This window comes from Bufo gargarizans, chromosome 7 (assembly GCF_014858855.1).
Source record: "Bufo gargarizans isolate SCDJY-AF-19 chromosome 7, ASM1485885v1, whole genome shotgun sequence".
NCBI lineage: Eukaryota > Metazoa > Chordata > Amphibia > Anura > Bufonidae > Bufo > Bufo gargarizans.
Genome location: NC_058086.1, coordinates 37,977,931 through 38,001,253, shown reverse-complemented (window position 1 = coordinate 38,001,253; position 23,323 = coordinate 37,977,931). Strand labels below are relative to the sequence as shown.

The 23,323-nt window shown below is 42.8% G+C and overlaps 1 protein-coding gene across 1 annotated transcript in view; it reads right to left on the bottom strand.

Annotated features, from left to right (window-relative positions):
- The window catches only part of ADGRL4 (adhesion G protein-coupled receptor L4), a 137,313-nt gene that overhangs the window by 15,071 nt on the left and 98,919 nt on the right, over window positions 1-23,323 (bottom strand). The window contains exons 9-11 of the mRNA XM_044302059.1: window positions 22,805-23,007; window positions 18,869-19,048; window positions 12,666-12,869 (exon numbers count right to left, since the gene is read on the bottom strand). Coding sequence (XP_044157994.1) covers window positions 12,666-12,869; window positions 18,869-19,048; window positions 22,805-23,007 — 587 coding nt within the window. The remainder of the gene's footprint in view (window positions 1-12,665; window positions 12,870-18,868; window positions 19,049-22,804; window positions 23,008-23,323) is intronic.

The window sequence follows — 23,323 nt, the reverse complement described above, 5'->3', positions numbered from 1 at the left end:
TATAATATAATATAGTCAAGTTGGCCAACTAAAATATAACAAATATAAAAAAATGCAAAGTAAAAAAATAAAAATAGTGAACCAAAGAATATGCACTTAAATACACACACACACACACACACACATATATATATATATATATATATATATATATATATATATAATGAAGCTTGGTTTGGAATGTCCCAATCTTTCTATGTAGTATTCCAATTTGTGCAATACTTTAATGTATAATAAGTTCCATTAGCACGTCGGGTTATGATGATGACATACCTGATACAGCATTTATGCAAGGTTCCAATGATATTATTATTTGACAGTTCTTTATTGTCACTTTGCTGTATGGCTGAATGCTCATAACCATCTAAGTAGTTGTCTAAAAGGCAACAGTGTTTTTTCAGTGGTAAGTCTTATGTGCAAATTGTCACGAATACAGGGGAGGGGAGGGACACAGAACTAGGCCTCAAGGCAAGGAAGAGGGAAAAGGTCACCACTTAGGAAGCCCCTAAACCTGGCCCTGACTCCTGTCAGTATGTATAGTCCCTGAAGGTGGGAAAATACATATGCCGGAACCTAGACCCTAGGAGTCCTGAGATGCCCTAGGTAGTGGCAGGGAATAAGACAACTGGTTCCTTCCCAGGTGAACGAACCAGCGTCAACCTGAGGGCTAGTAACAACAAGCACAGGGGAACAACCAAATACAAAGAGCAGTACAACTTATCTTATAGAAAATGGATGAGCAGGAACACAGGTAAGGTCCACACACCAACTCTTTCAAATCCGAACAGAGAATATCAACTGCATGGTATGAAGTGTGCGAACAAACTAAGTAGGGAAGCAGTAATGACCACGGGCTGCACCTGACAAGAGATGTGGTCATTGCCAAACCACAACACTGAGAATCAAGAGATTTTCAGTTAACCTCACGTGCAGTCAGTCTCTACGATCTTTTAACCTTCACGGTACCTTCTAACCGCAGAAGGTACCGTGACTCAGATTCTCTGTATGTCACAATACAGCTACACAGTTGCGCTTCACCATGTTTAATATCCAGACAAGTAAAGCAGTCGAGGAGGGTTTCTGGTACGGCAGGTTCCCCCCCTGACAGAGGCAAAGCAGACTAGAGCAGGCCATAGATATGGTGAATATTGGCTAAAAACTGCCAATTTCAGCAGGATATGTAAATATCCTGATTCTTCACTGATGTTAGATGTCAGGGGAAAGAAGGGTTAGACATGCAGATGGTGTCAAAAAAGCAGATGGTGTCTGGCAGTGACCTATTCTCATCTCCTTACTAAGAGCACCTGCGTGCTTGGCCAAGCTGAGCGTCAAGTCTATGGGGCGGTGGGTTGGAATAGCTGTCGGCAGACCAGTTGTATTGATGGTGTATGGCCACCTTAAGACACTACAGTAAAGAGGTGAGAAGGAGATAAAATGGACTCCTCTAGGGAAATACGATCTTTGCTGTGGAACCCTTTAATCTTCTGACACTGCACCGTGTCTCTCTATCCAGGCACATAGGTGGATATCTCACATTGATGGTTCACAAGCTAATCCACTTGTGCTCCATCTGGAGAGAATACAGTTGAGAACCATCGCTGCTTACAACCGAGTATTGCGTCTCTCAGAAATTTTATCCGTTACATATTCATGACAGATTTCAAACGCTCCAAGAGACTCAAACTGTAATGCAATCATTGCTACACTGGTTTTCTAGCTCTTTGTGTACGATTGTATTTCAAAAATTGAAAGGGGAATAAGGGGCCGAAGTTTCATAAAAGTTACATGATAAGCAGGTAATCCTGCAGATCCGCACAGCAGAACCCTAATGTCTAAATCCTGCCGCTTTTGTCTAATAAATGGGCCATAACATAAAAATAAAAAAAATTTAAAATATTTGAAAAACGTATACTGTATTCCTGGCTCAGACTGGCCTACAAGGGTACAGGTGAATCCCCTGAGCTAGGTGAGCCCCTAGTCTCCCACCCCCTGCACAAGTGGCACATAACACAGTAGAGTTACTGCACTACATACATATATTCAATGTACAGCACATCCACCAGCCTATGTTCATGTAAAAAAACTTGATAGATTATTAAATAAACTCCCCAGTTTATTATTATAGACACGATCAGAACTGAGATGACTTCTAGGTATAGAGGGAAGATAGCCAGTGTCCTCTTCTTCCCAGGACCTACCTTCTCAAAATTGCTGCAGGGACCCCCATATTCAATCATCTGGTAGCATCTTGCTGCTGTGTGAGCAGGTAATATCTGAATGTATCGGTATGGTGGGCCCCAAAATTTATTTTACTGCTGTATCCTCTCTTGAACTGGTGAAGTGCTATAGTCCTCACCCAGGGGGGCTTAGAAGGGCAGAAGGGCTAATGTCGCTCTCCCTACAGCTACCGTATTGTGGCTGTAATGATGTACCTAATAGAGTAGGAACCTACCTAAAGGGCTTGTCTGGGTTTTTTCATACTGATGACCTATCCTGTACCATAGACATACAGCAGAGAGCAGGAAAAGATAAGGGAGACGGCAAGTGCGCATAGCGCTCGCTATCTCCTCAAACAGCTGGGGGTGCCGGCTGTTGGAAACCCGCTGATTTGATGCTGATGACCTATCCTGAGGTCATCAATATGAAAAAGCATGGACAACCTCTTTAAAAGAGGTCATCATGCAGTGGCAATGTACAAAGACAGGTGCTGCACTTTTTCTGGTTGGGTTTTTCCAGTTTTGACTATTGGGCTGTGACTGCTCTCCAAACGTGGTAGTGCACTCCCATGGGTTGTGGTTGTCGTTTGGTGGTTGGTGGTGGTTTGGGAGATCTTGCTGGGGGATCTTATGTAGAGACCTAGCCTAAAAAGTGGAGGTGCCATTGCCTCTTCAAATAGTTGATTGTCAGGGGTGCCAGAAGTAAGACCCCCATGATCTGATATTAATGGTGTATCCTAAGAATAAATCATTGATACGTAGGACGGGTTCACACTGGCATTATGGAATTCCATTATAGGTTTTATAACAGAGTGATAACGGAATATAATGGAATTCTAGGACGGAATACAAAACAAAAGCCTATAAGAGGAACCGTTATGTGTCCTCATCGACATGTATTAGGACAGAGCAAAATGGAATGCCTCTTAAAGAAACCAAAACCTATAAAAGAATTCCAACACCAGTGCGAACCTGCCCTGATAGGGTTTCTCCTGGCTTGTCAGAAAAATCTGGAGTGTTCTCATTGTGTAGAGCAGGGGTAGGCAACCTCCGGCTCCCAGCTGTTGTGAAACTACAACTCCCAGTATGCATACTTGCTCTGCTCTTCTAAGAACTCTCATAGAAATAAATGGAGCATGCTGGGAATTGTAGTTTCACAACAGCTGGGAGCCGGAGGTTGCCTACCCCTGGTGTAGAGGAAAGGTAGTTTCTTCAGTACTTTACCCACGCATGTTGGGGCCGCTACTTCTGCATGAAGGCCAACTGTGGACTCTTCCACCCCGGTCCCAACTAGACTATATGCAGCTGAATAGGATGGCTTAGGACTCTAGACCTGCATGGAAGAGACTGCAGCACTGGCAGCCCAACAGACAAAAAAAATAAAAATAAAATATCTTTCCTCCACAGGTTCAGGTTTTTATACAATCCTTTAAATCACCCCAACCCTTTTAATCTCTATGTAGCCAGCTCTCCCTACTGGTGGGTAGAGGCAGTAAGAACTCCATCATATAACGTGATGGGAAGCAGGAGGTTTAGAGCGCTATGCATTTATATGTTCAAGTTCTGGTATAATTATTAGCTATTGTCTGCACTGAACATGCGGGTGCCTATTATAAGATTATGCCGAAGAAGAATATGCCTATTATTCTGTATTATTAGGACTGAAGCCATCCTACCACGTGATGCGTTTCAGTTAACATTAGACCCAGACTGTTTGGGTGCGCTCAAAGTTTAATTACTGCATTGAAAAAGAACATTAATAGTTCTTATATTTCTCCGGAGATAAGTGCCGAAACGGGAGAACGGATTCAGTCCCACCATAGGTGTAAGAAAACAGGATCATGGTAAGTGAAAAGAGGTATGACAAACTAGCGGTTATGTAATCCTTTTCCCCCCGAGGAGAATGAAAATAAAACAAGATAGATGATGCTGTTAGCTATTAAGACTTGTTCAGTCATCGAGATCTCACACTAAGCAAGAAAATAAAAGAAAATGTTTGGAACAAAAAAAAAAAAGCCGCAGACTGTCTAAAACAAGTTATAGTTTTTTTTTTTCCACGTTAAGACAGAAAATGACTCCACAGGTTACATCTAAACAATCGAAAATAATACATTTCCAAATGAAACTATCAGACACTTTTACGAGATCACCTTCTGTCCACCTTTCAGGTAACTATCCACCTTTCAACACAAAGGTCCAACATTCTGCACTAATTCAGTTCCTAATGTGGCTTTATAGCAGCCAGAGCTTAGTCTTTTCTGATACAAAGCTCCAAATCCTCTTCATAAACATTGTGTTAAATGAAAAACATTTGTACTGCCCGTCGCAGACTCTAGAGGAGCTTACTGCATAATATTTTACTATTAAGCTCAATGTATGCACTCTGAGCTTTTAAGCTCCCCCTAGTGGTGGCTACAGACAGTCAGGATACTATTACTACTGTTTGGAGGGGAGTTAGAGTTCTCTGGTAGAATACCAAAGCTCCGACCCCTATAAAGATTTTGAATGTGTCAATTCTTGAAATTAAAAGGCAAAAGGGTGTAAACGCATTTTAAAACGTTATTTTTTTTCAACAATAACTTTATAAATTGACTTCATTATGAGTGACTTTTTTGGAGACAATTTATAGATATATTGCATTGCACATATACTAATTTCTCAAACTAATTGTGTTATTGAAGAGCTCTCTTAAACGAGAAGTGTTCCTTTCAACTCTCCAAAGGACAGATGATAAATGTATGATCATGGGACCCTTGGGACCCCCATTGACTAGAATGAGAGCCTGATCACACTGCCACTTCACGCACCTATCTCCATCAGTCCTATAACCTGGAGCGGCAGGGTACATGTATGTTTGACACTCTATTGTAATGCCTCCAGAACCCTGTTCTAGTGATTGGTGGTGATCTCAGTAGTCAGACCTCCTCAGTCAGGTCATAAATGTTTGGTGGTGGCATAACTTTACAACCCTACATCACGTACCTTGCCAATCGTTGCCCTTCAAACACTAACAGGTCCCTGTTGGTCTCTACTTTCTTCTCCTAGCTCGACATGCAGAAAATGCCTGGAGATACCTGCACACTCTGCTTTTGACCAGAGATTGGCATCTTCTGCCAGCTTTTGTCTGTCCAGCTGGGACCAGGAAGTGGAAACCAACAGGAATCAAAAGGGCAGCAGCAATTCATGCTGTTTCTGTGGAGTGACATGGTGGATCACATCATCTGTTTCAGCAGGTCTAAAAAAAAAACGACATCCCATCATTCACAGACTACTGCCCCTTTACGTTGTCCATAAGGAACTTGTAACCAGAAACATGTCCTCAGACCCAAGACATTATTATCATGCCTATGTTTGCACATCTTTTCTGAAGGAACATCATAGATGAGTACATGGGTCAACTGGATCTGGAGTTTTTTTGGGCATTTTATGGCACTTACCTAAGTTTACAAGAGTTAATGTACATAGATAAGTCGAGTAGATAAGTCACCTCTTATAAACCTCCATTTTGAGGTGACCTTAGTCTTAGTCTTCTATTTTTTAGGAATGTTTTTCTCCAAATGCCTTTTACGTTTATATTTTCAACTTGTTATACCAATTGTCACCACCAACATCTACAAACATCTCCCACTGAATGCAACAGTGCCACCACTTCCATTTCACCTTCGCCTCCACATGACTCTTTGAAACATAATAACATCTGAACAAAGCACCCACCAGAAACAGCAGACAACACGTTTTTCTCGGTGGTAATAAATGTATAACTTTTCCTATCTGCAGAAGAAAGGCTGTACAATCCCTTTAAAGGTGTCAACCTTGACTTCCTATTCAACACTCGATTTTATTAATCCTGGTAATTTTTCTTCCAGGTAACTTTTTTTTGCTTCCCTCTGAAAAACAAAATCCAGCAGAACATTCACAAAGGATGTTTGTTCCCCTTCTGAAAACCCTATAAATATGAACAGAAGTTTTCAAAGTGACTAAGTTTTAAAGTGGCATCTGCTACAGAACATAACTCTAAACATAATGCCGCTCATGCAAGCTTCCATAGAAATGTAAGAAATAAGCAGGATATAGAATAGCTCATTGAGGCTCCCCCCGGGGAGAATAAACATTAGTTACCGCTGTCTTGTGCCTCCTGAATATTACCACCTCCCAATATTTAAACAATAAAACAAAAGCAATTATTCCTGTGCTCGTCGCTCCCTGATTCTTCAGTGTCACACTGCGGAATTGATTTCCCCTGGCATATCTATGCAAGATCTTCTTTAAATACATATACTGTACAAACGTGGGGAAATGTTATTGCTTTCTGGAATGCGCCTTAAGTCAGCAAGACAGGATTCCAAAAATATTTCACAATGATAATCTGACGACGAGGGAATTGGAAAATAGGAAGTTAGGCTTCTGCTTCAGGGTAAGTCGTTGTGAGAGTTTTGAGCTATTTCCATAGGGTAACGGGTTGTCCGACCGGTTAAAACGTTTAAAAAAAGGGATGGGATTGCTTTATAAAAAAAAAAAAAGCAAGAGAGCTCCCCCACTGCTCCCATTCTGAAGTTTCCCGGGTCCCCTGTGGGTCTACACATTCTGGTCCTTATTGACACAGGAAATGGGATTGCTCAGCCGATCATTGGTCGCAGTGGTGACCTTTCAGTGGTGTCATATTTCCGTGTCAAGAGGGATCAGGAAGGGACATCAGGAAGAGATCAGCAGGTACAGTAGTGCTAGAGATCATTACTGTAATAAGGTAAGCACTTATTATGTTTTGCTTACTTTTAGGTCATTCTGCCCCTTTTTCTAAAATTTTTACTGGCCGAGTAGGCTACTTTCACACTGGCGTTTCTAGGTCCGCCTGTGAGATCCCTTTCAAGGTCAGCCCCAATGCATTCTGAATGGAAAAGGATCCGCTCAGAATGCATCACTTTGCCTCCGTTCAGCCTCCATTCCGCTCTGGAGGCGGACACCAAAACACTGCTTGCAGCGTTTTGTTGTCCGTCTGACAAAACTGAGCCAAACGGATCTGTCCTGACTTACAATGTAAGTCAATGGGGACGGATCCGTTTTTACTGACACAATATGGTGCAATTGAGAACAGTTTTTTTTTATTTTGTTCATGGTAATGCAAACGGATCTGTTCTGAACAGATACAAGCGTTTGCATTATAGGTGCGGATCCGTCTGTGCAGATACCAGACCGATCTGCACCTAAACGCAGGTGTGAAAGTAGCCTAACACTTTTAATGTTATCCTGGCAATAACAGCATGGTGTGAGCCCCACGCTGTGCACCCCTGCAGGGATGTGAGCACTGAATCAAGGTTTGCTACAGCCGCTGCAGCAGCGGGTAGATACCATCTGCTGAAGTTGCATCGTACCCTGTTCAATGACCCTTGGGCGATTTTTCCACTGCCTCATTTGCTAAAAGTTGTTCCTTTAGAGGATAGAGTCCTGACCAAGTTTTCAACTCCTGCCATGGGCCCCATATAGTACTTGACGATCACTTTCTAACAAAGCTAGAACCAGCCCTGTACCTCACATAGATCCAGAGATCTCCCCATTCATTGCTCAGGTTGACCTGCTAGATTTTTATCAAACTGGCAGGTCAGGGGCATGACCTTTCTACTGCAACCCTTTCCCTATCACAACTCAGGAGTAGTGTTGATCGTGTTGATCGAGCGAGTGCTCGGGAGCTCTGGTCGAACACATCAGGATGCTCGGGTGATCTACCGAGCACCCGAGTATAATGAAAGTCAATGGGAGAACCTGAGCATTAAACCAGGCACCCCCTGCTCTGAAGAGGGGAGGGTGTCTGGTTCATAGTAAAAGGTCAGAAAATGATGGAAACACCACTGAAATGGTTCGGGAACAGCATGGGGAGGATGTCTGGATGCATCTTGGACTCCCAGGTCACTGCTGCAGCAGATCCCTCCCTCTCTGTACTGTTGTCCTCGCTCGGCTTTCCACCTTCCCAGGTTGGGTCAGTGACTTCATCGTTCACCACCTCCTCTTCCACTTTCACACTCTGCTGATCCTCCTGACTTGTTGACCTAACCACAACCTCAGGGATTGACAACTGTGTCTCATCCTCTTCATCAACCTCTTGAGACAGTAATTGCCGTTGAGTTATTGGCAACTGTGTCTCATCATCATCCACCTCATTAAACAGTAATTGCCATTCCCCACCCTCATCTTCTTGTGACTGTGGATGCTCAAGGGTTTGGGAATCAGGGCACAAGATCTGCCCCTCTTCAATTGTGCTTGGTGAGAGGGCCAAATCAAGGAATGGCGCTGAAAAGAGCTCCTCGGAATATCCGAGTGTGGAATCACTTGTTTGCCCAGACTCTCCATGGTGGGAGGAAGGAGGATCAGGGTGAGGATTGGGTTACATTTTAGAAGTGCACACGTTAGACTGCAGATGTGGCGCTGGTAATGTCACTGTAATGTGGCATTGGTAATGTCACTGTAATGACACTGCATGTCAGATATTTTTTGGATGCGCACACTTTACACATGAGATGTGTCGCAGCTAATAATACTGTCCACAGCGGACACCGTCTACGGAAAAAGTACACTGGATGTCAGATATTTTTGGGATGCGCACACTTTACACTGGAGATGTGGCGCAGCTAATCTCACTGTCCGCAGCGGACACCGTCTATTGAAAAAGGGTCTCTGTTGAAAAAGGGTCTCTGAAAAGTTTTGGCGGTAATAATATTTTTAAATCACTCCCTAGACTGCCTGTCCCTTCCTCAGCACAGCTCTCTCTGACTAAGAATGAGACGAACATGCATCATCGAGTGCTATATAGAACTCGATGACACGTTCTGGCCAGACAATAACTCTAATGCCATCAGCCAACATGGCTACGGCATTACAGTGAGGGTAGTACTTACCTGCACGTTTATTGGCTGCGTAGCACATGCTCAAGCACATGCGGTATTCGGCCGAGTACCACCATGTGCCGAGCATTGAGATGCTCAAGCCGAACAGGTGTTCGGCCGAGCATGCTTGATCATCACTACTCAGGAGGCATTTTATTGATTGAAATGAGTGTGTGTCCACCTTAGCGAGGTGCACAGAGAAATAAGAAGTAGAACAAACAGCAGGTGGTGCTATACAGATACATTTTAGTGAATAACTCAGTAACTATACTAAGCATTTAATTACATGCAATTACAAAAGTATTTAGATCCACTTGCGAGGTTGAACAGTGAAGGATATTTTTCATGGGTTAACTCCCTTTAAGCAAATCACTAGAGACAGGTGGCCAGACAATATGTGTGGGAGGAGAGGGAGTCTCCCTCCTTGCTAATGTACCACCAAAGATGTCTACAGATGGAACAGCTGCAGCAAGGTGTGATGTTCTGCAGATGCAACAGCTGCAGAGATGACCAGCAATGACGAGTGTGACTAATATGCCAGGTGAGAGTTATGTCCCCTGAGAGACGAGACAGCATGGTTACTAAGACCAGGCCAAAGAGGAGCCAATGCTCCAGCCCCTGGCAACACCGAAGCAGTGGGAGAAGTAATGCCTTCAGCTAAGATACTTCACACCCCCTGGGGACTGCTACAGTGTATAAGGATTGTAATACATGGACTGTAATTAATTAAAGGGAAAGTACCAATACTCTTATTGTGCCCTGCCGCTACATATATGTTTCCTCACTAAGAGACTGCAACCAGTAAGCATACTGTGCCTATAATAGACTGTTATCACCAAGTGTGCATTGTCCTTATACTGAGTGACTGCAACCAGCAGGCGTGTTGCCTATGTGAGTGTGTTGTATTGCAGTCTTTGAGAAGTACCTTGCCCTCCTTGTATAAAGTGCTGAGATAATTATTTGTGCTTCCTCCTGCCATATTTCAGTACCGTCCAAAGAAAAGTTGCGCCCCCACCCTCTGTTTTTGCACACATACAATATGCAGCAAGTCTACCTTAGTAGTTAGGGTCCGCAAGACGCAATATATTATCTGTAAAAAAACATCTAGTTTTCAGAGTCCCTGTGCTAGGCATAATAAAGGCATGAAATATTGTCGAGGTTAGCATACCTGAAATGGGTCATAGGGGAGTCGGGGTAAGGCAGGGGGGCAGCAAGCATTAGCATGAAGCATTTAGTGCAGGGGAGAAGCTGTAAATAATATCACAACATAAAAACCTGAAATTAAAGTAATTTGGGAAATGAATTACAGCAATATCTCTTTACCAAAGATGCTTAGTAGATTAGAATGGCAGATGATTAATTGGCTGGAATTATATTGTAATAGTCTAGTGTCTCTCCCAACTGGTCCTTTAATGTTTTCTAAATTACATATTTATGTTCTTTTCCAATTGTTGTAGCTTTAAATTAAAGAGTATCTAATATTGAATACAGCATAATAACCTGCATTATATATTACATGCATTACAAATGATATACAGTATATATTGTGCATTGTCTATACAGGATACAAAGTATCATTATTATTATTATTATTAATAATATTATTACTAGCTGAAGCACCCGGCTTCGCACGGATATATTTCATCTATTTCATTTAATATTTGTGTGTGTCGTTAAAAGATATCCCCCATAACAGTGACCTCTACAGCCCCCCCCCCCCCCCACAGTGCCCTGTCTCTTTAAAATGGGACCTCCACAGCAGCCCACCCCCTTAACTTTGACCTTCACAGCAGCCTGCTCCTTTAACAGTGAGTTACACAGCATCCCACCCCTTTAACAATGACCATAGGTTATAGTCCCCTTAACGGTGACCTCCACCATTTCCGGCCCCCTTAATAGATACCTCCACAGTGACTGCCCCTTTAACAGTGACTGCCACAGCACCCCACTCCCTTAACAGTAACCTCATAATAACCCGCTGCCTTAACCGTGACCTCACTCACAGCAGCCTGCCCCCTAACAGTTACATCCACAGTGCCCTCCCCTTTACCAGTGACCTCCATAGGCGCCTCCGTTTATTAGTGACCTCCACAGTACCCCGTCTCCTTAACAGTGATTTCCACAACACCTCACCCCCTTAATCGTGACCTCTACAGTACCCCGCCCCTTAACATTGACCTCCATAGCGGACCAACCCCTTAACTGTGACCTCCACAGCACTCCGCTCCCTTAATAGTGTCACCCACAGTGCCCTGCCCCTTTTAGGATCCATTCACACATCAGAGGAACACATTTTAGTGTCATTACTGTCTAAGGCCTCTTTCACACTTGCGTTGTCCGGATCCGGCGTGTACTCCACTTGCCGGAATTACACGCCGGATCCGGAAAAACGCAAGTGTACTGAAAGCATTTGAATACGGATCCGTCTTCAAAATGCTTTCAGTGTTACTTTGGCACCCAGGACGCTATTAAAGTCCTGGTTGCCATAGTAGTAGCGGGGAGCGGGGGAGCAGTATACTTACCGCCCGTGTGGCTCCCGGGGTGCTCCAGAGTGACGTCAGAGCGCCCCATGCCCATGGATGATGTGCCATGTGATCACGTGATCCATGCGCTTGGGGCGCCCTGACGTCACTCTGGAGCGCCCCGGGAGCCGCACGGACGGTAAGTATACTGCTCCCCCGCTCCCCACTACACTTTACCATGGCTGCCAGGACTTTAGCGTCCTGGCAGCCATGGTAACCATTCAGAAAAAGCTAAACGTTGGATCCGGCAATGCGCCGAAACGACGTTTAGCTTAAGGCCGGATCCGGATCAATGCCTTTCAATGGGCATTCATTCCGGATCCGGCCTTGCGGCAAGTCTTCAGGATTTTGGGCCAGAGCAAAAAGCGCAGCATGCTGCGGTATTTTCTCCGGCCAAAAAACGTTCCGGTCCGGAACTGAAGACATCCTGATGCATCCTGAACGGATTTCACTCCATTCAGAATGCATTAGGATAAAACTGATCAGGATTCTTCCGGCATAGAGCCCCGACGACGGAACTCTATGCCGGAAGAAAAGAACGCAGGTGTGAAAGAGCCCTAAGGGTGAGAAGGGGCGTATGGCAAAAAGCAATAAACAAGATCAACTTGGTTTATTTTACCATCCTTGTTTTTTGGAAGAGAGTTTTGCTTCTGTTCACCCCAACCTCTGTAGAAAGGTTGATCATTATGTTGGTTTTCTTCATGGTCAGTTCTCAAGCTCAGCCCTCTGTATGGACCATTGCTGTCACAATGGGCTGTACCTATAATCTATCTATCTATCTATCTATCTATCTATCTATCTATCTATCTATCTATCTATCATCTCTAGCTCCCTTTAAACTCACCCAGGCTCCGAGCCCCCATTCTAGTGATCATGGGGGGCTCAGTGGTCATACATTTATCACCAATCATAAGAACTCTTTAAAAACAAAAAATTGTGGGTTAACCCCTTTAAATAATGACCCCGATACTCCCCATTTATGTTTATACATTAGCATCACATATTCGCATGAATCACTGCCACTCATCCGCAGTCTCACGCGCCACATGTACCTTATTTTTCGTCATATTTATACCAATGATAAATAGCAGCTCGGCTAGAAATAATGCGCAGCAGAGGTTTTTGTGAATTGTCGTCCTGGTGCTCTGGATTTCACTGAAGAAGAAGAAGGTAAAAATACACAGGGAGAGACAGATCAGGGAGATGATGATCCCAAGCTGGGTGATCCGCGTGAGGACGCTGTGATGGATGGACACCTGGAGGAGACAAACACACAAAATGAATGCCATGAGACTAAAACGCGCCGTGCTGAAATATGTAATTAATGCCGCCATACCGCTGCTTCAGGGACTGCTGACAATTATTATGCTCTATGGGTCTGTATCCTATGACCTAATAAAGTGGTCTCGTACCCTACTATAACAGTTGTGAACTACAACTCCCAGCAAGTGATGACAGCTTGTGTAGCATTTCCTGATATGTACTATGTGGCATACAGTATATCTCCCATATATTGTGTGGCATATGTTTTACTGTATTGAATAGTGTGGTACTATGCATTTCCGGTGTGCCAATGCATGCCAGCTTGATATATGCCAATAGGCCACTGTCTTGGCATATGTAAGGTCAGTGGAGCCCTATGAATATATGTTTGATGTATGCAGCACGTACTCCAAACAGGGAAATATATATGAACCTGTCAAAGTGAAAACTGCCTTTATGTCTTATATCAACCAATCAGAGCACAGCTTTCATTTCGTAGTCTGCTCTTGGAAAATGACAGCTGCGTTGTGATTGGTTACTATGGGCAACAACTATAGCTTTTCTCTTAGCTAGTGCAACCGTATCTGTTGCCCACAGCAACCAATCAGAGCTCAGCTTTTATTTTTTCAGACCAGTGTAAGAAATGAAAGCAGAGTTTTGATTGGTTGTAATGGGCAACAAGGGCAGCCTGGCTATTAGGCAGTTTTGAATTATGAGTGGCAGAAGATGCGCTAAATTCCTCACACTGTATGACAGATTGAATGCATCTTGATAGATAGGTTAGACAATTTGGGGGAGACTTCTCAAAGCTTGCATGAAGGAAGACTGGCTTGTTTGTCCATAGCAACCAATCAGATTCCATCTTACATTTTTCAGCGCTCCTTTGGAAAATGAAAGGTGGAATCTGATTGGTTGCTATGGGCACCTAAGCCAGTTTTCCTTTACACCAGTTTTGATCTATCTCCACCAATAATAACAGTATTCTTCCTTACGCCACTTTTTGGTTGCCTAATATTTATTTTCTAAATTTTGGATGTAATTTGGAGCATTTTAAAGGGGCTGTCCACCAATCATCCACTGCTTCCATTCCCATTTTCGGGTTCAAGAAGTTAGCCAATCACTGGCTAAGGTCGGCCATAGCATCACAACCACTGATTGGCTGAGAAGGTATCTCCTGCCATTTCCAGTATGCCGAACCAAAACCAGGAAGTGGATACCAGTGAGGATCCAGTAAGAGTAGGAACGGCAATGGTTATTATACATTTTTTTTATACCATTTTACTCTTAAAATAATTTTACCCTTCTGTTTAACCCCTTTAAGACTCCTCTAAACCACGCCTCCTTGGATACTGCCTAGTGAGGCGTATTCAATGTCTAAACAAATAATAAGTCTAGCGCTGGGCACGCACCACAGTTTTTTGGGTGTAAAATGAGCCAGAATTCTGTCGATTTGTGTTCAAACATATCGGGAATACACACCAAGATTGGAGTTACACGGTGATCTCGGCCGCGACACCCATCACGTGATCACTGTATAGCACTGAAGCTAATGAAATGAATGGGGTGGCAGTGAGACTCACAAGTTAACGTAATCCAAGAATCGCCAAAAAATGTAACACTTTTCTTTAAAAAAAATTGTGGTTTTGGGGTCACAGCAACTTGCGGGTAAAACTCTGAAACCTCATTCAGTTCAATAACGACACCGCAATCTTGGGTTGTGTGATGGGTGTCGCAGGCAAGATCGCTGTGTAGCCCCAACCTTAGGGTGGGTTCATATCACATTTTATGCCTCTGTTTGACGTATATGTTACAAAAAAAAAGATACAAAAAAACGGAGCACACCACATTCTCGATTCCTGCACAGTCCGGTAAGAAAACGTATATTTTTTGTTTACAATGGTACTCTATGGTGAACGGATGCCACTGTACAGCATCAGTCTGAGGAATCCATTTAACGTATACGTTTTTTCTATACGTTAAAGGGATTGGAAAAACACTGACGACTCCTCATCTCAAATTAGATTGTACACCTGATAAGCACTTAACGTTTAATTGTCATTTTAGCTAAAAGGGGGTTGTGTCATGAGGCATATTCTACATTTTTCATACCAGCATCTAGATCTGAATACTTTTGGAATTGCATGTAATAAAAAATGTGGTATAGCCACTGCGCTATTCAATAAAATGTATCTGTATAGCGCCACCTGCTGTTTGTTCTTTTCCTCACTGAGCTGGTCGAGCATCCTCAGTTTAAATCTTCAACTCTCACCAGCCATATGTTCTGTTAGAAGCTGTGGCTATTACAGGGAGAGAGCTGCAGCAGAAAGGACACTCTCCCTGAGCTACCAGGCCGAAGATAATCTAGCAGAGCAATTGGAGCATTGAATTTAGAGTTCTACTGATCCATGTGAGGTACAGGGCTGGTTCTAGCTTTGTTAGAAAGAGATTGTCATGTATTATATGATGTCTCGTTTTCATTTTTAACATCAACCATGCCATAACCCCATTAAAGGGACATATCCCCTTCTTCCCCCACTCAGCTCCCCTGGTAGGATATGAGCTGAATTGAGCAGGGCAATGGCTTTTTCTGGAGATCCAGTGACGTACCAGGCTCTCCATGGGTAAGCTAGACGGAGGCTTCCGCCTAGCAGGGAGCCCGGTGACGTCACCAGCACTAATGGGTGGGCTTTAGCACTGCCCTAATGATGCCACCGGGAACTCTGCTAGGCGGAAGTCTCTGCTAGGCGAAAATCTTGCCCTGCATGATACCGCGCAAGGCAAGGGAGAGCATCGGTGCATGAGATCCTCCGATGCTCATGGAGGAAGAAGGGGATATGTCCGGGTTCAGCTCTGAACCCGGACAACCCTTTTAAAGAGTCTTCTTATCTCTAAAGCTCTGGGCATTTCTAACCACAGTCTTCAGTTCTACTGAGCGCTGAAGACTCCTGTGTGTAACAAGTCAGATAGGCAGGGCTGGGCAGTGATAGATAGAGGATATGTACATATTTAGGGACTAGGGTAGTGACGAGAGGCAGGTCGGAAGCTTCTGTATGTTACACACTGGAGTCTTCAGCGCTCAGTAAAATATTGAAGACAGAAAGACTAAAGACAGACTCTCCCTAACAATGCTGTTAGAGGTTTACTAAGAAGATTCTTTATACCCTGTTTTCTAGTACAAAGAAACATCTTTACCTAATAAAGTACATTATAAAAATGTACAAAAACTGTGCCTACACTATACTAAAAATAAGTACAAATGACAGTTACCCTGCAGTGTCAATAAGCCAATAAGATAAAGGGTTTCATCAAAAGGGGCACAGATCCTTCCTCAGGATCACCTTTGCAAAATAACAAGCCGAACTGGATGGACAGATGTCTTTTTTCAGCCTTACAAACTATTGTTACTATGTTACTTTAAGATCACACTGCAAAATAAAGACGCAGTAAGCAAAAGCAGAGATGGATTTAAAACGCATTGAAGTCACCGAGTCTCCTCAAATCCATTTCTATTAAGCATAAAATAATCTCGGCAGACACCGATGAGAAAATAATATGAAGTCTGTGATTGGGTTTTACTTGATCGATAATTAGAGAACATAGAGAATCATTATTTATTCAAAGCTTGGTATATAGAATCAGGGAAGGAGCGGGCGTCAGCGCTTCGCAAATGGTGAAATATATTCTCCATCATTCTCGGCTTAAATGATATATCTCCAATTAGCCTCAGATATATCTCCTATTATCCTGCATATCCTGTAAGTCAGGATCGCGACAGTGTCACGGGGGTGGGGATTCTTCCGCACTTACTGTCCATCATCCCATTGATACCACTTTGAGAATCTCCACCATTTCAGCTATTTTCATGGAAATCAAGGGAGCTGAGATATGGGGAACTGTTTGATGGGGTCCTCCCCCTGTGAAGACAACCCCATTAAAAAAAGGAGCGCCATAATGACTAGCTGTGATCAGTAAGGGATGATATAAATGGAAATTATTACATGCTGGCCGGTCAAGACAATGGTCAAGAGATGAGCGAATCGAATCCCACGAAGTGGAATTCGATCCGAATTTCAGGATAAATTCTATTTGCCTCGAAGCCGAATTTCCTCATGCTTCATGTAAGGCCTCTTTCACACAACCGTTTTATTTTTTTCGTTTACAGGCCATTTTTTGCGTTCTGTATACGGTCATTAATTTCAATAGTTCCGCAAAAAAAAAAAAAAAAACGCGATGTACTCCGTATGCATTTCGTTTCCATATTTCAGTTTTTCCATTCCATTTAAAGATAGAACAAGTCCTATTATTGCTCGCAAATCACGTTCCGTTGCTCCATTCAAGTTAATGGGTCCGCCAAAAAAACGGAACACATACGGAAATGCATCCGCATGTCTTTCGTATCCGTTCCGTTTTTGCTGAACCATCTATTGAAAATGTTATGCCCAGCCCAATTTTTTCTATGTCATTACTGTATACTGTATATGCCATATGGAAAAACGGAACGGAAAAACGGAACAGAAACGGAAACACAATGGAAACAAAACGGAGCAACAGATCCGTGAAAACGGACTGCAAATCACTGAAAAAGCCATACGGTCGTGTGAAAGAGGACTAAGCGAATCGATTTAACCTGAAATAGTGTAAAAAACAAAAAAAAACATTCTTACCTCCTCCATTTGCTCGCAACGAGCCGCCAGCTTGATTGAAGATCTTGGCCAAAATCCCGCCAGGTGGCATGATGACGTAATCTCGCTCCACGCCAGATTTTGCGCCAGATCTTCAAGCAAGCCCGTCACGAGCAAATGGGGGCGGTAAGTTTGATTTACATTTTTTAAATGTTAATTTTACACTGTTTTTACACTCAGATGCTGCGATTATATATGAACGCGGCATCTAAGGGGTACAACGGCGGGGGGTGGCGCAATCTCAGCTCCCTGTCATTGCACCCACTACTTACAAAAAAATGTGCTTCGTGATGAAGTAATTCATCACAAAGCAAATTTTTTTTAAAGTTCGGCGAATCGGCCAAATCGAACTTTTGAAAAGATTCGCTAATCTCTTCTCGTCAACACCATGGCTGGTAAATTCAGGGTATGTAAACCCCACCCCAGTGTACGCCCCCAAACCAGCCTAAGATCACCTGATTATTGGGACAGCCCAAATTTGCAGGGACAGTCTCTGAAAATTAGGGACAGTCCCTGCAAATTTTTGACTTTTGGCAACTATATAATGGTGGCCGATGTAATATACTGATGGGTCGGAATCGCCAAAGCAAGATGTTTTTCTTGGTCAATGACTGTTGGGTCCCTTGTTGGGATACCCCCTTCTGTAATATCCACGTGCCCTAATAGGGCATACAGAATAGTCTGTCTTCAAGACCTATAATTAGGGAATAAGAAGTGCATAGCGAAAGGGGGAGTAGAGGCTCATAGAAAATAATGAAAAAGTGCTTCCTCCCCGGTTTCGGTTCTCAGGACCGTAAACCACAATGCAATGACAGGGTGCCATGAATGTGACTGCAGTACCTGCACAGTCCATGGACAAAAGTGATGCTGTATGTTATAAAAAACAGACCCTTTGCTCCAATCTCATAAATCCTTGTTCATCTACTTAATATTACTGGTACTGTCTCTTTAAGAAACCATTTTTTAAAGGGATCCTGTCATGTAAGTGGTGCAGGAAGCGTGTTATAGAGCAGAAGAAGCTGAGCAGATTGCTATCTAGTTTTGTGGGAAAAGATTGTCTAACTTATTGCCTTGTCTGTATAACTGTGGATAGAGAAATAGCTGTCAATCACTGCTTAGACCCGCCCACCGTATAGAAATAGAAGAAATCTAATGCAGGTTATACTGAATCTTTTCCCATACATTGATATATAAGTCAGCTCAGCTCCTCCTGCTCAATGACCTGCTGCTGACAGGTTGGAACTGTTTTCCCAATGTGACTGGTTCCCTTTAACGACATTTACGTAATATGCAGGTTGGCAAATCCTCACCTGTTTATGATTTGGTGATGACATCAGAATAGCGAAATGAGTAAGATGGTTACATTTGCACGATGTGTGGGTAACATTGGAATATTCCGTCTCGCACCCGTCCGTAGACCACTCTCCCAGCAATGATTCAGGTGCATATTTCCAAAATGCACATTTTGCAGTTTCTGCATCCAGAGAAGGCTGAAAAAGTAAAGGTTTTGTATGTTGATAGATCAGAATAGTTCTAGACATTTCCCTAAAAAAAAACGTTGCAGATTCATGGAATCGTTTTGTGCACACAGCCTGTACATTCATTCTATACTACTCCTTATCTCCGTATGGCTATACTGCCGTGAGAGCTGAGATTCCGTAAAAAATTGGCTTAAGAAGACTTAGGTGCCTAAAGAGTTTTAAAGTAAGTAACAATCACCAAAGCCGTGAACAAATGAGCGAGCTCCCAACATGGCGATCGGCCACTGTCCATCCGATACAAAGAGAGGTGATGGTAGCAAGACACATCTTACTCTGATGATGTTTTCATTGCAGCTAAACTCTTTGCTACATAGCACTAGGCATTTTCTAGCTTCCTGGCCCATCCTAAAAGTCTTAAGCGCGCAATACGAATGTACAGTTACTTCAGACTTCAGGAACGCGGCCAGGTACCAGGTATCACTAACTAACTACATTACAATGAATTTAAGGAGAAAGAACTACTTAAACACCTTGCTATACATGGCGTCATATGGCGTCTCCATATGGCACTATATTACGCATGAGTGAATATCTCTGTTAAACAGCTGCTGCAATATAACTTCCTATGAATATATTTTTCTGTCCATATGTGCCGCCATAATATCTGATAGATGTGAATCTGACATCCGGCATCCCCGACTATCAGTCCTTCTGCTGTTACTGCTGTAGCCTTGGCACTGGAGGTTGGCGCTAGGACTGCACAGCTCCGTCTTTTTCTGTAAGGGAGCTGGTTACTGCAGCACTGCTCCCATTCCCATCCAGCACTACGGAATGATCTGCGGGGCTGCAGGGTGTCAAATCCCCACAGATCAGATATTTCCAGGGTACTGGAAACCCCCTTTAATGTTGCATTGGTCCCCAGCTGGTTGCACAAGTTGCCCAAATGGTGTGTCTGCCCTACCATTCAGATTTGCCATTCAGTAACCTGGGAAAGCTGGGTGCCCTCAGTGATCACCAATATCTGTGCTATATTAACAATCATAGTGGTTGTCACCCAGCTTTTCCAGACTCCTAAAAAATGAAAATCTGACCAGCTGCAAGGCAATACACCCATTTTAAAGATTAGAATATAAAGGGGAAGATTTGCCACTCAGTAGCCTGGCAAACCTGGATGACAACCGCAGTGAAAGCTGTTGCTTTTTGACTCATTGGTTGTCGGCGACAATGAATAGTTATGCTGTAACAGCTGGCGCACAGCTTTCCCAGAAGCAACTGAATAGATTTGGTTAATAATTTGACAGATGAAAAAAATAAAAATAACATAAATTCTGATAATTATTTGGATGTTTCAATTCCATAAAAAAATATAAAAAAATCTCTGTTTTCTAAATAAATAATAATTAGAAAGTTTTTCCAGACTCGGAAAATAAAGTTCTGCGCCACATCTGTCAGTGCGCTGTGTCTGGTATTGCGCACTTATACAGGGCTAAACCCATAGACAAGAGTGGCGCTGGTACTGGGCACAAAGCGGAATAGGGGCAATTGCTGTAGGATGGTACTGCATTATGACGCCATCTAGTGTCTCCTATCTAGTCCTGCACTGTACCATATTCGTTTGTAGGAATACTGCAACAATGTATCCCTTTCATACTTCCAGAATTTAAAACTCTTCAATCAAGTTGCCATAGTAACTGTCCAACAAAAGATAAGACATATCAATTACAACGATAACTAGAATCGTGTTTACTGGAAGAGGAATTAGAGAGTTTTAGCAAAGCGGGCAGACAACTGTCTAACAGGAAGACAAATATACATCTCTGCGCATTCCTGGTCCTGGAATAAATACGTGCTTAATTCTCGTAGCCGATTGTGGCCGAATACAGACGACGGGCTTGTTTTCATTTTACTAATCATTAAAGACAATTCTAATGTAGCCGCCTTGGCTTTGTAATTTAGAGCGCTGTACTGTACGGCTCTTTATAATAGTCTGCGAGGCGGATATAATTATCGGATTGTGAAGAAAGTCTGTAATTATATACATTGAGTATACAAGTTCTTCCAGGAGTAATTCAATAGGGATTATTTACCTATCCAGAGATATGAAGATTTACAAGGCCCAGGTTCTTTCTTGTGGGATGGGTTACATTTACTTTCTTTTAATATTTATCACCACTGACCAGATACCAAAAGCTGATTGAACTCATACATCCCCCAGGAGGGCTGGACCAGTGCCAGGACGGGTGCCAACAAGCTATCAGGGTCATTAGATATAGGCCTGGGGCAACAAATGAAATTTTTGCCCCAAGTGATGGAAAGCCCTACTGTAGCTCCTACCCTAGAAAATTAGCCTAAGGAGTTTTCAAGTAAGAATTTAGTTTAAGAATGCTGCTTAGTTGCCAACAGTTCCGAATTTGCCAAGACAGTCTCGGGAAATGGGTGGGCTTATGTAAGCCTCACCTAAAGGTGGGCGGTCCATGGTGGGTTTGGGGCTTACATGTCCCAAATTTACCGACTACAATTTTGGTAAGTAGAAATAGGTAAATTGATTCTAAAGAAATCAAATTTGACCAAACTTTTTGAAAAATTTGAAGTTTTGGCGATTCGATTCAGGCACATTCCTCAAAGCATCAGCCATTGTTCAAATCAGAAGACAGGAAAGATAAATCAAGAAGTTCCCATCACGCCAGCTGTTGTATGTGTATATATCTGCTGCTAAAAATCCAACATTTTTCAGACCATTAAAAAAAAAGTGTTACTAAACAGGTTATCTGTTATCACCAGCAGCCGTGTGTTTACCCATAGCCATATATGTCGCTGTCACTTTAAGATGACATGCTGTTTTGGCGGTAAAGAGCTTGAAATGAGTTGCCCAATGTTCTAGGAGACCTTCGAGTGCCATATACAATTTTTCATGGAAGTTGGAACACTCTCGATTTGGGTCAAATTGCTGACCCATTTGGCCTAATCGAACATGAATAAAATTTCAAGAAATGTGCTCATCGCTATTTTGAAGTATGATACTGGTCAGAAGGAAATAAAAACTAAAAGAGTCAATGCTTCGCCTCCTCCGATCAACTGTTGGTGCTGTTCCGACGCTGCTCTGGTCCCTGCTGCCCTTTACTTCCTGGTCCTGGCTCAAATGCCAGGAATATCCTGCTCAGCCAATCACTGGCCGTAACGGTGATCCGGCTCAATCAGTGATTGGCTGAGAGCTTCTCTTGGCATTTCTGGCATTTCGAACCAATACTGGGAAGTGAAGAGTAGCAGGGATTGGATCAGTGTCAGAAAAGCAGCGACAAGGAATCGTCGGAGGTGAGTAACGATTATTTTTTAACCTCTTTTGACCAGTATTCTTAAAAAAATATACTTACTGGTAAACCACTTTTAAAAATTTACCTATTTCGTCTCCTGACACAAAGGGGTATGAGTACATTTTATGTCTCAGTCATGTGTATGGTCAGCTACGGTGATGATTGGAAAACCATTGCCTACAACGTCACCAAGTGCTGCATATTCCAAAGTGGTTTGCCTCTGATTGGCCGGGTGTAATTCAGCTGCTGTTTAGTGCTGAGACTTCCTGCTATGGGAGAGGAAGAGAGAGCTGCCTTGCTCATTCCCCAGACACAGAGCTACTTAGATGATAACTGGTAAAACTGGTTGCTATTTTACCAGGATACAAAATAACAACCAATTTAAAGTCTTCCATCCTGTAAACCACAATACGGTATATTGCTGTCTATTAAGAAGATGCATAAATGTACCCACCTCTAAATGTTTTAGAACAAACAGGATTTTTTCTAGTTGGTAAAGTGTCGGAGGATTAGAGCTGATCGCTGCTGCAATTACTGGCGAATTTACGATCTCACTTGTCTCTAAAGTGTTGTAATTGTCTGTTACTGCCTTGTTTTCAGGTGATGCAAGGAGAGATCCAATACTGTCATACCGAAGAAACACGATGCTTACTGTACCTGGTGTCAACACAAAACATAGAATTGTGTCAGTCTGCAGATCAAAAGCTTGCATAATTTTGTAGTGTTGTGGATTTTTATTGTTTTGACTGAAATAGACATTTCATTTATATACGCACACAGCATTATAGAAAGAATACATTTTGTGTATAACATACGGATGTGTCAATCGCTAACCCTACAGACGCACAGCAGCGCCGCTCATCACAAAATAATTAGGACAGTGAACTATGTTAATTGCCAGAGGTCATCATTAGAGATGAGCGAACTAATGAAAAATTTGAATCATCAGCTTTGCTGAATTTTAGAAAAATAT